Here is an 18,800-nt window from a genome sequence, read left to right as displayed (position 1 = left end):
CAAAGGAACAAATTGCCCTGAGATGCTTAGAGCTCTGCATCTCTGGAGATATTCAGAAGCTAGACAGATTAGATGATCTTGAGAGGTCTCTTGTGACCTCAATGATTCTGTGAGAAATCAAAAAAAGTGCTAAGCATTGCATTAATAATTTCAACTCTTCGGGCTGCATTAATCACCAAGAAAACCCCAGTTCAATTAAAACACCTGCTCAGTGCCCAGGAGCACCCAAAATCACCAGGAAAACAATGGTGGTTATAATTAATTTAGACTTTACATTTTTGATCAATTGGTCTCCAGGCAATATACAGCAAAAAGAATGCAACTTCATCTTCAGGTTGTAGATGGAAATCTGGATATGAGTGCACATACTCATTCACATTTTAACAAATCCAGTTTTAGCAGCAGAAGTAGAAGATACAGTGACTTTAGTTTAGCTGAGTTTTTTTTTATACTAAGACAGATCTGAGGGTTGTTTTATTTTCCAACAACACCATACTTCAGCTTCCTCTTCAGAGGTTGAATTTTCAGAAATCAGAGGCCGCATCCCCTTAGCCAATGAGTTGTCAACTAGATGACACTCTCTCCCTGGAAATAAAAACATATTTTGTGATAGGACCTTCATTATCTTCACTCATAATCACCAATACTCATGGAGGTGCTTCCTACAAAGATTCATAACCGAGTATCAGGATAGAGGGGCAAAGATTAAACTGATTAAATATTTCAAAGATCTTGGATTTCTTAAGCTACAAGTAGCCTGAATCTGTAATGCTTGTTCCACAGTTATCCTTATAACCTCTCCATAGCTAAAAAAAAGTGGCACTTAATTTTTCACAGTTGTCTGTACTCCACTACCCTGCAAGCCCTCCCATCAGATTTCCCTCCACCTGATTCAGAAACCGGAGAGAAAAATGAAAAATGGAATATTTGTAGTTTAAAAATCAATCCATATTCAAGTGATGTAGTTAGAGGCAGTCAGAAATGATCACATTTTTCATGTTTTACAATTCTGTTCCAGGAAGAAAAAAAAAAATTTACCTTTTCATTCTTCATCTTGCAAGCTCCATGACTAAAAAAACTGCATGATTCATTCCCTCTGTTTAGCCCAGTTTGCCAACTAAACTGTGCCAGCTGAGCTGTGCAGCTAATGCACTGAAATGTGCCAGAACAATGCATTAGAATTTCTAATGCCAAGTCTGACAAACAGAAAAACGAGGGGGGCGATGATAAGCAAAGATTAAAAAATAAGGACAAAAAAAGTTCATTAAAACTATCAAGATGTTTGATAAGTACCCTTAAGCATCCTTAGAAACCTAATAAACAACCCCAAACAACATCCCCCCAAAACAACAAAAAATCCCAAACAAACTGCAATCTACAAATAATTCTTCTCTGTAAGAGAAGTCTTCAATTCAAAACAATATTGAAGAGGAGGGTTCCACACTGCAAGCTATACCACAGTTTCATAGATGTCATATTGACTAATTGTGTGGGAAAGATCCTTCTATCAGCCAATCTTTAATAACACTCCATTTGGTCCCTTGATCATCTCCAAATCTCATAACAGCAGCTCCTTTCAACTCCCAGAGTCAGTTCATGAGCATCATATTGCGATCCATCAATTACAACGATACTTTCAATTCACACATCCCTGAATTTCAAAAGATCATGATGGACTTTGTGCACATTTCAACTACAAAGGCTTCCTCTCCACAATTATTAATATTCTGCAACTTAATGGGCTTAATCACAATGCACTTCTTTTTATTCTGTTTGCTTCTACTACTGGTGAAATACTGCCTGAACATACAGCATGTGAAAATCCAATCCTTGGCATAAATGACTGAATCTGAAAATCTAACATGCAAATAACAGCTAAGAGAGCCAGCTATCATCTCTAGATAGGATATTAAAAGAACACTACTGAAATAACAGAAGTTACACAACCAACACCTAGTGAATTCCGACTGACTACATTTTCTTATTTCAATTCCCTTACATATCCAATGAAAGAAATAGTGCTTGGCTAGTAGGTATTAACTCAGGATCTTCTGTTAGCACTGAAGTAAAAGGTTCAGGCCCAGCCGAATATGCCAAAAAAATTGCCAGGTACAATGAGAACTGCCTTCCATAGACCAGAGGGTTAAATTAGAGAAACATAATCCATTCCAGACCAGCTTTCTTTTGTTGCCCAGAAATTGAAACTAGTGTAATCAAAAGCCAATGAGAAATTCATTTCTCCTGGAAGTCAGCACCAAACCTTGGCAGCCCAATTCTTATCTCTTTCCTACCTTGCAAGATAGAAGGGAGTGACAAATGTCTTCTCCAACACTTCTCACCTTATTAGGAGTGGGAGAAATAGTTGCTTTGGACTACCTTCCATACCGTTAAGTATTCAACTCCACATAAATTCTTTTGTGTCCTCAGACCCCGACTTTACAACAGCTTTCAGCAACACTTGTCAAGTCTTTAAGAATTATTGTATTCTACTGTGTTCCTTACTGAGGAATACAAATTACAAACTAGAGCTTGCTTTCCCACCTTGGGGGAAGGGGGGAGAGAGCCAAACCTCCCAAAAAACAGAATTTCCCAGGACAAAGTAAAGGTTTAGTGCCCATCTGCCTGAATTTAAAAAAAAAAAAAAAAAAAAAAGAAAAAAAGAAAAACCAAATCAAAGGTTGACTGCAAAAAAAAACCAAAAAGTCACAAGAATGTTAGAAAACATAAATTAAGTAAAATATAAAAGCAGCTTCCATCTCCTATATAATAAATATTACAATGTTGAGCATTTCAAAATAATTATTTACCCACAGCCAGAAAAAAAAGTTGGATTTTAAAAAATACAGTTTATCAGAAAACTACAATGAGTTTCAGATTTTTACAGGACTCTTACCTCTTAAGGTTATAAAATCTTCAATAAGAAAATATATTTTATTTTAAAAGAATACTAAATCCAAATCAAGAGATACATTAACCTTTACTTCAGCAAAAGCTGGACCAATGGAACAAAACAATGTATACCAGTAGATCAGTTTTAAGAGAGGACAAGAGGTTATTTACAGAGTCTTCCATTTTTCATCTTTTTCAAGACTAAAGGACTACTGTTTAGGGATCACCCCTCCAACTCTTCATTAAGAGAAAGAGATGCTTTTTGGAAGAATTTAAAGTTTGAATGTTTGTTTCAAACCCAGACAGGGGATAGTTTAGACACACCAAAAAAAAAAAATAAAAACAAACATATAAATCCCTATAAAGTCAAGAACAACCATGAATCAGCAACAAGAAAAACGGAGAAGAAAAGCAAATAATGTGTATTTTCCAGCAAGTTTCAAGATCTGTGATTTTCTTTCTTCATTTTGATCCTAATTAACTCCTATAAGGAAGGAATAAGAAGGAAAAAAAAAAAGGCAAGTAAACGTAGTCAGAAGATTGTGCCATCATTTGTAATGATTTGTTTCCAAAAATAAAGTCTCTGGACAAGACAACTGGAAAGCAACAACTACTGTAGAATAAAACATATGAAAGAGTGCACACAATGTTTGGTTCCATGTATGGAAAATCCAGTAAGTATGAAGAAACACAGACTATTTCAGCAAGAAATAAGCTGGAAAAGGACCAAGTACCACAATGCTAATCCTATGCAACCAAAACCTGATAGGAGATCTTTCCATTTAAGCCTTTCAGTTTTATTGTAAACCAGAAAGTGATAAAATTCAGAAAACTAGCAGACCTATTTTACTATTTACCTTCTGTCTACAATGTACCTGACAGTGTACATAAACTTTGCTATTTGACCACTGCCATAGTTGAGCAATACTACACATTGAGAGCTCAGTTCCATGAAGTGCTGATATTCCTAAAACAGGCTTAGTTAGGCTTGCAGACACCAAGTAAAAAAACAGAAAGAGCTTGAGATGTTTCAGAAACTTTGTGACAAGATAGTGTCTTACCTTGAAGTAACTGAATCATTCTTCAATAACTAAACACAAGCCATTGTACTCACCTAAAAGTAAAAGCTCCAAGACAGATTTCAAAGTCTTGTAATATAGACCAAGAATATTTTTATAAAAATATAAAAAGACACTAAAAGAGTAAAAGAAATAAATACAAAAGTGGTTTGCATGTATCAAGCACCTGAAAAGCAGTACTTCCCTACAGCATATATGACTAAGTAAATTAAACAGTATGAATAATCTCAAATCTAAATTAAAGCTGATGTAGGGTTCCATGGCTGGTCACAGCAAAAGCACACTGATAACACAAATTACAAATACTACTCTGAAAGTACAACATTTAGCTTCTTAACAAAGGCTTCAGGGAGACTTGCGGGGATGGGGGGGGTGAATAAAATCTGTCTTCTCAGGAAAGAGAAACATGTGACAGGTTATTACCTTTGATCTGGACAAGATAGTACATCTGTGTGGCAAAGTTGGAATAATTTACCAACAATACAATGTAAATGTGTGTGTTGCCTACTATCCTTCAAAATACTTTTCAACTAGTTGTGTAAAAGCCAGGTCACAGACTTTTAGTGCATAAGCAAGATAAATATTAATTGTGCTTAAAATGGCAGACAAGGATTTGCATCTGACATATACAGGTCACTATATACAACATTGAACAGTGCTATTAGTGTACAATCCAGCTCTAGTTAAAATCTAGAGGAGGCTTGACATTAACATCAGTGAGAACAGATCCAGACTTACAAAGCACATACGTAGTCATATAAAGACCCTTGCAGTCATGGACCAGTAAAACAATTCATAAAATGTTTAAGAGATGAAGAGTAGCTTATCCTACTATATATTATACTAAAAATAATTTATTTTCATTTGGATTGCAAAATAATTTAGGCAGTAGGTAAGAGAGATAGGTTTTCACTTGAAGCAGCCTTTGTAGTACAGAATTTGTTTTCAGGCCTCTGGCAAGATAAAAAAAAAAAAAAGAGAGAGATTTATCATAAGGTTTTTTTTCTGGTCGTTACTAATAAAATAACTCTTAACAACCTGTTATATCAACCTGCCTGTTTTATGTATTTCTTTCATTTAAGCTATTGATTCCTTAGGCAAGGAAAATTAAACCCAGCTAGGAATTTTGAAAGGAATGTAAGAATTTTCTTCAGCTGATTACTATTCAAAGGTATACAATAATGCTGCAAACCCATTTCACTCTGAGAACTCCTGGTTTCTCTGCCCCTTCCAATAAGATACATCACTAGGGTACAACCACTAATAGCAAACTGTAACTTTCGATTAAGAACTTACTACAACAAAGTGCGCTTCCCAAGCTCTAGATGTGGTTCCATCTGTCAAACTGTAATTCTGTAACAGACACATATAATCATAAAAAAAACTCACTCGTCAACAGGAAGTCACATAGGTACATAAAGAAGTAATTTTGTCAGCATTCACACTCCCACACAGTTCACTACTCAAACTCGCTCCTCCAATGAATGTGTTCTGACCCATGTTAGTGTATTCTAAATGTTAGTAAATTAAAAAGTTAAGCAAGACCTTCCTATGTGAAGAGAAATGCAAATGCCATGCATAGAAACAAATCTCGCCCATCAAGTTCTGAAGGTTGAGCATTTCTCACACACTGCATTAACTGGATTACTTTACAGGATTACAGCTTCAGGAAACAGATACAGTAACTCACCCAGAGATTTTCTCAGTCAGCAGAAGGTACCTCTGTGCAGAGGGCCATGGTCTACATTCCTTAAGCCAAGCACAGAAAGGTGATTTACCAAGCCTGAGGGGCAAACCCCAAAACAAATTGGTTTGAAAGGGAAGAATATTGTCACTGGTGCTCTTTTATCTTTGCACCTGTCAAGTACAAAATAAATTGTAGAACTGGAAACAGAATTAAAAAAATTGGGGATAGAACAGAAAGTGTCCAATTCTGCTTCACTAAGAGATTTACAGCATAAGGAAAAAAGAAATTAAGAGACTTCAGCTGCAATTGCAGCTGACATACGAATTATAAACTACAGTTCAACTAGAAATCTCAAAATAAAAGACAGCAATAAATTACTTCTGACATAATCAGAATAAAGTGATGCCTGTAACATTATCAATAAAATATGTCAGTGCTGCAGCTGGATACACTTTTAAATCACATTAATTTTCAGCAGATTAAAACACGTATGAAAATTCCTAATTCAGGAGAGAGGAAAAAAAAATACTCACATTCTCAGTTGGCTGTAGTCAATAAATAGGTGTAAACACTTCAATATTTAAAAATACACGTACACAGTTTTTACTGAATTGAGTCATACATTTCACCTAGAAAACAACGACTCTGTTCACCTTTAGGAACATGAAAATTTAATTATCACTACTTAATTGCTCATTTTTCTCCTCCCATGGAAAAGGAAAGTTTCTTTCTGTATTTAAATTCAGTTTTATTACACTTTCTATGCAAAAGCATCTGTTTTACTTTGGAGAAAAGCCATGCAACAAACTACACCTCTCAAGAGGCTGACAAAGCTCACCTATGAGGTCTGACATCCCTCCCTTCTGCATTTCATCCTTCCCTCTTTCTAGACAAATCCTGTTCATTTGAAATTAAAGATTCTGTAGTCCATGGAACTGAAGCTCAATGACCTTAGGCTTTTCAGAGGTCAAGCATGCCAAGGAAAAGGAAAAAGAAAATGAAGACATCGATACAAATGATGTGAAGAAATACATATTAGTTCTCATTATAACCTCTGTCCTACTTAGTAAACTTGATGTGGCAGTTTTAGTGCAAGTTCTTGTTCCAAAAGAGGAAAAAACTAAAAAAATCCTTGCTCTTGCCCTTTGTCAGATCAGATATTTTTAAAAAATAAATTAAAAAAAAAAAAAAAAAAAAAAAAAAAGAAAGAAGTTCCAAATTTGAGAGCCCTCTTCAGGAAAATATGCTTCTACAAGTTAGAACGAATGCTTAAATTTGCAACTAAAGACAACAGCGGGATCTGCCACAGGCTTAGGTTGAAGCTCTGTCAAACTAAACCAGTAAGAACAATCAAACCCAGTACCAGAAGACAGGGATCTCAGTGGCTGTGACAACACAAAGGAAGAGTAAGAGCAATTAAACAAGAAGTTTTGGACTCTGAGACAAAAAGTCCAACCAACAGCTTCAAATGAACCAGCAGATAGCATACAGAACAATTACAATACTCTTCTTACATGAGCTACTGCTAACAGACTTCAGAAATGGACTTTGAGACATAATACCGCAAGTGATACTCTGAAACGATCCAAAAAATCCAACAGCATTTCTTCTAGAGAATTTCAGGAACCTTCTCACATCAAAACTGAATTTACAGGATCTTACTATGAGAACCCTGGTCAGCTCAAAACAGAGATCAGGCCTTCACTGATGGTTTGTTTTGCAATCATTCTTTTTTGGAAGCTTTAAGATTTAAAGTATCAAAAGTAGTAACTTTTGAAATTAATATTCACTACATTAGACATACTAAAAGTCATTAAAGCATAAATACTAACTGACATACCTGACCAAGCAGTCAATTTATTACGTCAAGACCTACTCATAAACATCTTAGTATGTGAATCATCATTAATTCACAAGCTTAACCTAAAGAAATCCAGTCAACAGTGATGGAACACCTGTCATTTGAGAGTTTTTTCTGATTTACCTATTTCATTCTGAGTATCTCCCTGTTGTATGGAAAAGGGGATATGCATTCCATCTCTCTTGTAACTCAGAACAAGACTGCATAAATGCACATTATGCTCTATGCATTAGCTTTGCAAAATCTACTTCATAAACACACAGGAAATAGTAAAAAATATTAAGTCACCCGATTGATGCTTATTTTCAGTCTAACACTCAGTGTTAGAACCACACAGGGTTTTCATTACTGTTGTAGGGCTAAAGGATTCTTATGCATCTGTACAGGTATTTAAGTGGCTGCTGCCAACACTGGCACCAAATGCTTTATCAAAGACTGCTTCAGGATGAAGGTCATGGGTCTGTACAGAGAGGTTTAATCATCTAGCTTCCACTTAGCATGCATCTGCTAGGTCTAATAGAATAATTCCACTTTGCAACTAGAAAAATAAACACACCATAGGTTCTTTTTCAAAGGTTTATTAGCATGGCTGCATTCCTGACGTATTATGAGGATCAGTAACTAGTGAATTAATCCATCTATCCAGTAATTTACTGAGTCTTAGGCTGATCTACCCAATTACTTCAGCTTACTTTGAACACTCTTCAAATTCCATTCATTCCTTCACCTAAATTTCCATATATGGAATTCTACTTAGCTATCACAAGAATGGAAAATGCCCGTAAGACCAAGGAAAATTACCTGGCATAGTCAGCAAAGGAAGATACCTTCCTCTTTTCCCTTTCTCTTTTTACGAACCCCCAGGATGCATCCCACACAAAGCCCAGGCAGTCATTTTACCAGCGTTGCCTGGTTTGGAAGGAAGAAACATAGCTGCAAGAAACATATTTCTGGCTTGATGCTACTAATACAACTCCACTTTCTGGCAATTCCCTGGAAAATTCACAGGCAGCCAAGGAAATTACGTGTTTCCTCCTTCTATCATTCCTTTGAAGGAAGGATTTAAGCAAGGACATTCTTCAAATTCAGTGCACTCAGTTTTCACAGAGGTAGACAGGATCTGTCAGTGTTCAGCATTTGGTTCTTTCAGCTAATATCCATGAGGTATTATTTCCCACAGTCAAGCAAAAACCAATCAGCTAACACAAGTATGTTGTTATACAGCATGTTACTCTGAAATTCTCTGGAAAGCTGCCTCACAAAATATATCTATCTTGTCACTCCCATTCTGTGTTCCTACAGTGGTCAGAATATGAATAAAACCAAATAAAATCAAAAAGCCTATGCAGAAATTTCTTGAACGTTAAAAATTAACTGATCCATGCATCTTAGGAATGGTACCTTGTCAGCTTTTACTGAAGTCCCTCTTGGAAGTCTACTGATTGTTAGGTAACCTATTACATTTCCAGTTTTCTTCAAGAACATCGTAATTAACATGGAATTAACATTCCTGATTACGTTAAACATTAAAGCATGCCACAACACTGAAAGAGCTTACCCATCTTCTATTTAAAATTTAATGTAGCTGCTAGTGTGAATGGTCATATAAACCCATTAATATCACTGTAAAGCTGACCATTACAGCATTACATTTAAACAGAAAATGCAAGTGTAGAATAAGTTAATACAGCTCATGTTATGACACCTTATCTGTCACTTTACAAACAATAGGCTCATACATACTAGTTTGATTTTATTAAGGAATACTGAGAAGCCAGGCAAAGCTTCTACTAAATTATAGCACATGCCTCAAACATACATCTATTCGAATCTGTAGCTGAGTAACAGATCAGGCTCTAGAAGTAGCAACCTATTTGAAGAGTTTAAACCCTTCACCTGACAAGTTAGTCCATCATTATTATGTAAAAAAGATGAAGAAAAGCACATTTTCTTTCATAAGTGGATACATAATTAGCTAATGAATCTCTTATTAACAAGGGAGCACAGCATAAAACTATGCTGCAGTAAAAGCAAATGGGATTTCCTGCTACTCTTTGTTAGGAAACTGGGGTAACCTTTTCTGTGATGAAGTTGAAGGCAGTGGCTGCCCTTAAGTTGCTGTATTTGCTACAACTAGAACAATGAAATACCACTGGTGTGTCCCTGGTGGGCACAGAATACTGCAGTAAGCTCTGTGTTGCTGTGGTTGCCTTTAAAAGGCTTAAACTGTTCTCTGAACCAGCTCCTTTATGCCTTTTCTCAATTCCTGAGACACATCAGGCAGCTTCTTCAAGAGGCCTCCTGTTCCCAGAGTGATACAGGCAACACAGCCACATGGCTTAAGTACCATACACTTGCAAAACACAGTATAGGTCTTCAGCAGAACACAGACTAGAGACAGAAAATTACACCAGGCTATTCTCACTTTGCTATTGGGAAAAATTCCAGGATGTAACCGTGTCAATAATTCAAGTGTCTGCTCTCACTACTACCTGACCACCGTTAAGGTTTAAAATGGTATTTTCAGGGTGTCTGAAGGAAAAGCACCAGGATTCACATGTCAGCTTTCATTAAAAGAAGATTCATGACTCTGAAGTTTCTATTTGCCACATTTTATAAAAGTTTCTATTAAAGTTTTTTCATGTACATAAGAAAAAGCACTGACAAGTCACTAGGACTAACCTGGCATTTACTTCCAGCCATCTTACTGATTTGGGGTTGGGTGTTTGTTTTTTTTTTCACTAGTTCTTCAGGAAAATCATACCCTCTTCCTCCTACTTCAGGATAATATATTACTTCAAGAATTCATTTTATGAATTCAAGTACATACTAACAAAGGAAAAGTTAAACCAAATTAAATAGCTATCTGTATAATGCATAAGCATGAACTTGGAGCAAACATATGAAAATTAGGGTGCTCAGATTATGTACTTCATTATCTACTGCCTCTACTCTACACTCAATGTTTAGCATAAAATTCAAAGCAAGTAGCTCTATCAAGGCAGAACTCAGCTTCTGGTAGTTTTATATGTCAATAAGAAGTTTCTACTTTACAGAACTTTCTTCTCGAAAGAGGAGACCACTTTTTTCCAGAGATGAACTCTAGAATGGTGGTAGCAGGAAAACATTACCCACGCAACCTTAGAAATTACCTGAGAATTTATTTTTTCTGAGGAACCATGCACTTGCAATCAATAGCAAAATTGTTGATGATGGATAGAAAAGCAAGAGTCTCAATATAAAATATAAACAGAAAACTGCAGTAATTTTATTTTTACATTAAGGACCATGAAAGTTACTAAGTCATCTCAAAAAAATCAGTCAGCTTAATTTCCCAGTAGTGATGCACTAAGGGATTCATCACATAAGCCATACAGAAAATCTCCTAGCAGCATCCCAGCTAGAAGCAATTCCAACCAGAAGACTGAATCTTTCCATAGAGTTTGTAGTAGTTTTCAGAAACAAACCTACATTTACACAGGAAAAACTATTATGTGCACATTTCTAGCCATCCTGCCCATAAAAAAAAAAGTCTGGATACGAAATCCTGGTTACACCAAAATCAGTAGTTCTATTTTCATAGAGCTCACTTTCACTCATAAGACCTTGAATAGCACTTGAGAGCAGTGACCACGAGAACCATTGATACTGACATACACAAAACCCAAATATTTTTTAAAACTGGTGCTATAAAAAAATACTTTGTTCATGTGACTAATGCATTGATTTTGGCTATTCTTATCAACAATATATAGCAGAGCTCCTTTCTATGCCACTTCCATATAGCATTTGCAAGTAGGTATTTGGTAATGAGTAAAGAGTTATTTCTCCTTTTGTCCACAAATTAAAAAAAAAAAAATATATAGAAAATATATTGCTGACTTCTTCCATCAGTCACAATTAAAATGGCAACAACCACACTAAGGGAAAGTTAAAATTCTTTCATTCACCTGCTAAAATGTGTTAATGTCACAGTTCAAAGGTTATTTGTGTACTAAGTGCCATGACACACAACAAAACAAATTTATGTGCCTCAAGTTTTATTAGGAAGTATAGGAACACATATGCAGTTTCTGAATATTCTTTTGTAACCCACATAAAGCCAAGTCTACTTTTTGAGTCAACGCAGGAAATTTAAACAAAAGCCTACATGTAATTCAGAAAATAAAACCAAATCTAAAGTTTTAACATGAAGCACCCATAAGTATAAAAATCAGCAGAAAAAGATATCTGTATTTTCAAGCTAATTTGTGCATTTCCTAGATGCAGCTCACTGTCAGTATTTCCATACAGTTTCCAATCTCTTCCCTTGCTTCAAGGAAATACTTTAACACATCACTATCCCTGCGCAAAAAAAAAAAAAAAACAAACAGCTTTACTTTCCTGATTTATAATCATCTCATGCACTTTCTACACAGCTACAGAAGAGGAAAACCACCTTTACAATAAGCCTGTAATAATACAGCATCCAGAGAAGTGAAAAGCAGTCACAGTTCTTGAGATTATTCTAAATCTTGGGTCAGAAATTAACTGGAATTCTCTCTTTACAGTCTGTGCACAGCTTAAGTTCCTGCAATAGATTTGCCACAGGCCTTCACAATACTAAAGAGCATCATGCATCAAAACATCTTCAGACACTGAAAGGAAAAACAGCTCTGTCTCTCAGAATATTAGTCAGCCAACTCAGGGCTAGCAAGAAACTTCCCTGGTGGACCAACTATTTGCTACAGATCTTCCTCAGTCTCCTTCTCACACATCAGATAAAGACAACTTCCAGATGCAGAACACTGGACAAGATAGTGCATACGCTAGACAACTGATTTTATCCAGTAATATAATTTAAATGGTGGTATAAAATGTTTGTCAAACAATTTCAGAATAATATATATATATAAAATGTTCTCATGTAATTCCCATAAAAGAAATGAACTACACGTCCTAGCTAAAACCCACTCACTACAAACAGCCTGTCCAGCTGAATTCCAAAATAGAATTTGAGATCATATTCAGTATCTGTACTGCAGTGCAGTGCCTTAGAGAGGAAGGTACAAATGCTGCAATCTCAGCCACACCATCCCTCACATGAGCTCTTGAACAGTGGTCTCTTGTGCCAGTCCCTGGTGAATCTTCAGAAGTCACATACTGACAGGTACAAAAATTACTTTTTAAAACAAACAAAGGCCAGCCAGAGTGGTTTTGCAGCATTCTTCCCTTCTAAAATTACTCCTAATATCCAAAATTGCTTTTGAGCATTTTCTTGAGTGCGCTCTGGCAGCTGCATTGCTTGATGATTGCAGCTACCGGACTAACCTATTTTGATAAAGCCCTTTAAAGATAAGCAGCATATGGGTAGCATCAAGGGATTTTTTTAAAAAAAAAAAAACAAAAAAAAAAACACAAAACCAAAAACACCACCCAAAAAAAAAAACCCACCCTATTTATTTCATGGAGAGTTCACATAATAATTATGTGTAGTTACTCTTTTAATAATAGTCTTCAGATCTTGTTTTTCCAGGTTCTTTTTGTGTCTAATTCTACAGAATCTTCATTCAGGGTGGCATCTAAGCTTATGATTTTTAGTCAGATTTAAAGTGACATTCACTGCTTAAATGCTGCCATAACAAGGAATACCTGAAACAGAAGTTACTCTGGAGTTACAGAATACCTGCCCTTGAAATGTGACCACAGTACATCCTTCAGACGTAATTTCAGAAGGAAGAACAAATTCTCTGCTATAGACTCCATTCTTTTATTAGCTGAAGTATTAAATCCCAGCACTGAGTAAATAAAAATCTTTTGCATGTCAAACAGGAAACCTAAATAATGCTAAACTTCATTTGAAAGTACTCTTCCAATGTTGGAAAGTATCCTTACACTTTTCTGACAGTCACACTCAATTAAGTCCATGTAAAAAATAAGCCATCACAGAATATGTTCAAACAAGCAAAGATCCTATTTTACTGTGAGTTGATAATTAAACAGATTGGGGTGGAGGGGGGATGGAAGTAAAAAAAGCATTGGAAAAGAGCACACAGTGGAACATCAGCATTTCAATGGGAAAAGATGAAGATGACTCCAACGACCTGAGGAAAATGTGCTGCTCACACTGTTTCTGATTTCCGACAGGCATGGTAGTCTTCACTGTCTCAGAGGACAGTGAGAAAGACCATAACCCTGTCGGCCTTACTTTAGTGTTCCCTGGTGGTGTCTTTTACCATAAGCACCTAAAACACAACATGCCTCTAATTTAAGAAACTCCACAAAACCATGCATCCTGGCATCAGGAACATCCCAAGATCAAAGAGCCAAATTATACATTCCTCAATACTTTTAGGTACATATTGCTCCCAAAATTCAGGACAGCTTTAGCCAATATAATGAATATTCCTAAGTTGTACTCTGTTGAAACACTGCAATTTTTTTAACCCTATCATTAGCTTACCACCCCACTCTGCATGAAGGATTTCCCTTATGGGGGTGCTACACCACAAATACCAGTCCTTTCATGTGTGCATTATGGAAGGCACCTGTGCACAGAGGCAAAAACATTTTCTGTTCTCTGGTGGAGCTCTGAATTATTTTCACTTTGGTCAAATTTACATTGTAAAGAAAAAAAAAAAAAACAAACACAACAAACCAAACCAAAACTAGGGGTGGAAAAATAAACAAACAAAAAAAGAAATCCACATAAAAAACAAAACATCCAAACAAAGAAAAAAGCAGGTAATTTCCCTTTTAACTATAAATGGCTTAGATTCTTGAACATAAAGACTAAACAATGAAAGCTTATTTTGTACACATCTTCCTCCTCCTAAAGCTTATTTTGTACACATCTTTCTCCTCCTAAAGCAAAAAAAGTCTTCTACAGGGAAGAAGTCCTTCCCAGACACATAATTAAAACACACAAGAGCAGAATACTCACTCATCTTGCACAGCATGTATGCATTCAATGGGAGAAGTCAGGAGAATGTATATCCAAGACTAAAAAAGGCTACACATAACACAAGGTCATCTCTACCTGGAGTAATCAACAAAGTAATGCAAGAGACCCCTGCCTGTGGAGAAACATGTAATTCACAGGGCAGTTTCCCTGAGGAGAGATGCACAGAGCTGAATTCCAGTCTGTCCAGATTTATCTCAAACTGTGAAAGGACTGATGCTTCCAGAAATCCAAGGAATTAACAGGTTACATCCACTTCTCAGAAGTAACGCATCAAACTCAAGTTGTTCCCAAAAGAAACAGAAATCCAGCCTAGCAGCAACATTTGTAGGAGGAAATGCAGGATGCCACCTTAGCAAAAAATAAGAATAAAATAAAAGCAGCAAACGAGGAAAGGGAATCATCAGGCAAATAGGAATGTGTGAAAAGGAAAGTGAAAAGAAATTAACAACATACAGATGGCAAATACAAACTCCATTTAGTAGCTTAATAAAAAAAAATTAAAAAAGGATTTTTTTTAATCAAATAACATTTCATGGCTCTCTAAACATTTGATATAATATACAGTGTTTACATTCCAGGGTAAACTGTAAAGATGCTACAGTAATTTTGAAACATCAGAAAGAGAACCTGCCAATTTAGCAAGTTTATCAGGTCCTACCAAAAGGAGAAAATATGAAGAGCATTGTTTACAAGTAGTAGGCCTACGGATGTCATCATTCAGGTACTGAAAGCACAGAAGCCTTTTTGCTTGCATAAGCTGGAAAAGTTCTATTTTATCTATTGAGCCATTTATGAATCTGCCTGTCCCCAATTACTGTTTTAAAAATAAATAACTAAAAAAAGAAACTGCAGCAATTCCCAGGTAATACACAATTTCTAGTGCTTTCTATCAATGCCATTTGGAGAGTTACGCACATCTAATGGCTTTAGAGAATACTAATTCAAGCTTTCTAAGAATAAACAGAAAGAAGAATACATCAAGAATGTGTCTTAAAGCAACTGACTTCTCCAAGTACTGTTCATAACTTTGTCATAGTGGAAGGAAAAGAGGAGTAAAAAAATCACTACTTATATCTACTAGAGCTCAGAGATTCAAAACTTCACATGAGAAGGGCATTTGTCAGGCTTCTTTTTAGTTTTTATGTTTTCAATTTTTATTTTTACAAAAAACACCTCTGCCATGCCTCAGTTTACCACGTTCAAGGTCATTTTACCACCAGTACAACATTCTAAGAATTATTTTAATCATTGTCCAAGGCTGGGTTTGCCAAATCTCTATTAAGCCTGACGCACATTATCAGGAGTGCTGCTTTACGTAACATGCTGCTGCTGTCAGGTGCTGTAGTTTAACATCACTGTATATGTGCTGAGCAGTATTAGCATGCTCACTGCTTCCTTTCCCTATTAAGTATTCAGATAACAGTCCTTCCATGAGCTAAGCTTAACATCCAAACCTGCAGTAAGACTGTCATTCCAAAAAAGGTTTACTAGAGAGAAGTACTAATAATAAAACTGTCATAAATTGAGATGACCAATTATCTTTCAGGTAAGTATTCTTCTGTTACGTGTCTTTAGGTGTTAGGACAATGTTACAATAGAAGTGACATAACACTAAGAGGAAAAAAAAGTTGACAATCTTCACGACAGTGTTGCATAACAGCTGTATGCCCTGTAAAACCAGATTTCCTAAGAATTCTCAAACGAACAAAAAAATAATAGGATGTATATCTATTCTTTTAAGAGTCCTAGTTGAAATAAACATAAGATGACCAAGATCCAGGATTCACAATGCTGCAAACAGCAAATGAATATGCTGCACACACACTATGTGGCTTGCTTTCCTCTCCTTTTTAAATGCATTTTCTTACAAGACATTGATGATGAACGTTTTCTGAATCAGAGTAAATATAAAAGGGAGCTAAGCTTTACCCTACAGTCCCAGCAGGTTTCGGTCTACTTATCAAACATCTCAGCAATTTTCCTTAAACTGTGACAGGGCTGTGTACACCATTTAGATATGTCCATCTGCAAAACTTGCTGGGATTGTGCATATACACAGCACTGGGGAGATGGCCCATAAGGTAAATAAAAGTATTACTTGAAGAAAAATAATCCAGATAAGCATAAAATGCAGCAGTCTTGATGTATTAATTAAACTGAGGGAAGAAATGCTCTAGCGCCTTACCACGCTTTGGACTGAAGGAAACAGAAGTAAAGAAAGGATGCACACACCAAAAAGCCCGTATTAGTGTGTGCTAAGGCAGGAGAACGCCTGCAAGTTAGTGGGAATCTTGGCGGGCAGGCGATGGGGGGGGAGAAGGGATCTCTCTTTTTCTTTTTTTTTCCTGGTAATTCTATTTCTGCACAAGGAGTGCGACTGCAGCTTTTAAGCTGGGGAGGGCTGCTTGGTTGGTATCCGCAGTACGAGACCACATCGGCGGGCGCGAAGGGAAGCGAAGCCAGCGCGGAGAGGCACTTGCAGGGAGACGGCGGGTCCCTGTTGCCCGCACCTCGCCCTGCCCTGGCCGCCCCGCCGCCCGCATCAGCACCCCCCGCTTACCCAGGAATAACCAGCACAGCCAGCGGTTCGTATCGCCCCCCGGCTCGCGGGTACAGGGGCACACGCTGCCAGGTGGAGAGGAAAAGGGCCGGAGCTCCAGAGCCCCTCCTGAGGAGCCCCCTGGGGCGGAGGGGCAAAGCGTTGCTGCCTCCCGCTGCCCCGCACACCCACCCCCGCGCGGGCCAGAGCCCCCTCCCCTAAGCACGGACCCTCGGTGCCCGCCGACCCACAGCCCCCCTCAAGGCACGGTCCGGGCGTCGTCCCCCGCAGCCCCCCGCCCGCACGGCCCCAGCTCCCTGCCCCATGCCAGCTTGGAGGTGGGGAAGGCAAACCCGGCGCTTACAGTTCGCAGGAACTGGATCTCGTCCTCGCCCTCACCCCCCTCAGCCATGGCTCTCCTTCTCTCTCCTCCCGAGCGGGGCTCTCGGTGCTCGGGCGGGCGGCGGCGGCAGTCGCTCCTCGCGGGGAGGCGGCGGCAGGAGGCTCACGGCCGCACCGGGCCAGGGCAAGTGCGAGAGCGACAAAGCCGGCAGCCCCAGCCCGGCTCTTGGTGCGAGCGAGGAGCGAGTGCCCCTGTGCCTGCAGCAGGTTGACAGCTCTGCCCAGCCACCTCGCTGCCACTGCCGGCCACGGGAGGAGGGGGATGCGATTAACCGGAGGAGGAGGGGGAGGCGGAGCTCCCCGGCCCTCCCGCTGCTGCAGGTGATCCGCAGCCCGCGCCCGCCGCACGCCAAACCCGCCGCCTAGCGCCCCTTGCTGGCTGCGCGGCGGAGAGGCTGCTGACGGCCCCGCCGCCGCTGCCGCTGCGGAGGGCTCGCTTCAGGGGCTGCCTCAGGCGCTCGCCTCGCCTCAGGGGTTGGCCCGGCCCGGGGTGGGGTCATTGGTACCTCACACGGCTCGGGGCCTGCGTCTGCCTGAGCTCCGCCGAGAGCTGCGGGGCAGGCCGGCGCTCTGTGTGGCTGGGCAGGTCTGTCCCTCCGGAGTGAGGCGTGATGTGCCGCACTGAGAGGTACTTCAGGAGAGGGAGCGTTTAAACGGCTTTGTGCGGGTTTTCTGCAGTCGACTGTACTGATGAGGAGGTGGAAGGTACAACACCGAGTGTTGGCCTCTAACCATCATCTGAGTGAGTTTAATGCAGGACGAATGAAAGGCTTTAAAATGTAACGGACTTGAAGGATAGCTACATGCGTTTACCGTGGGGTAAAGCAGAGGGTTGCCATGGAACGTGTCATCTCCCATGAGCATTCCTGCAGAGCATACCTTGTGAAGGACACATTAGTTCTGGCAGTGAGGAAACTAGGCCTCAGGCAGAAAGAAGTTCGGCAACCCATAAAGGCTGCAGGACACATAACATCAACAGCACTCTGAAATAAATACATAGCGGAGGGGCTTTGCTAATATGATGCAATGGTCACGAGGCGAGGACAACAGAGTATCTCACAAGATAGTAAAATTAACGTTGGATCATTGACAGTAATGTGTGAGGGATGTGTGATGGCAAAAGGCAAAAAAGTAAATGTAATGAAAACCAATAAACATAAGGAAATCACAATAATTTTGGTAGTGTGTGGCTAGCATAACAGGAGACATGGTGTTTCTTGAGAAGCCATACCCATAATCTGTAACTTCACACTGTTCAAGGACATCATAAAAAAATAATATCAAACACTTCTGAGATTTTATCATTACTTCCAGCAGTAGAAAACCTGTTCTTACAGATTGCAAGAGCATCCAAGTGATGTATAAGTATGTAATACAGAGGTTCTACAGATGAATTCCCG

The 18,800-nt window shown here is 38.7% G+C and overlaps 1 protein-coding gene across 7 annotated transcripts in view; it reads right to left on the bottom strand.

Moving 5' to 3' along the window:
- The window catches only part of RYR2 (ryanodine receptor 2), a 379,474-nt gene extending 362,012 nt beyond the window's left edge, over positions 1-17,462 (bottom strand). For all 7 annotated transcript variants that reach the window (XM_057414543.1, XM_057414545.1, XM_057414546.1 and 4 more), the window contains exon 1: positions 17,363-17,462. In XM_057414543.1, coding sequence (XP_057270526.1) covers positions 17,363-17,410 — 48 coding nt within the window. In that variant the 5' untranslated portion in view covers positions 17,411-17,462. The remainder of the gene's footprint in view (positions 1-17,362) is intronic.
- Positions 17,463-18,800: the final 1,338 nt, after the last annotated feature.

This window comes from Pezoporus wallicus, unplaced genomic scaffold (assembly GCF_028554395.1).
Source record: "Pezoporus wallicus isolate ANWC-B61680 ecotype Strahan unplaced genomic scaffold, APGP_CSIRO_Pwel_v1 contig_8042, whole genome shotgun sequence".
NCBI classification, from domain to species: domain Eukaryota; kingdom Metazoa; phylum Chordata; class Aves; order Psittaciformes; family Psittacidae; genus Pezoporus; species Pezoporus wallicus.
Note: the sequence above shows the minus strand (reverse complement) of the source record. Positions and strands in the feature narration are given on the sequence as shown.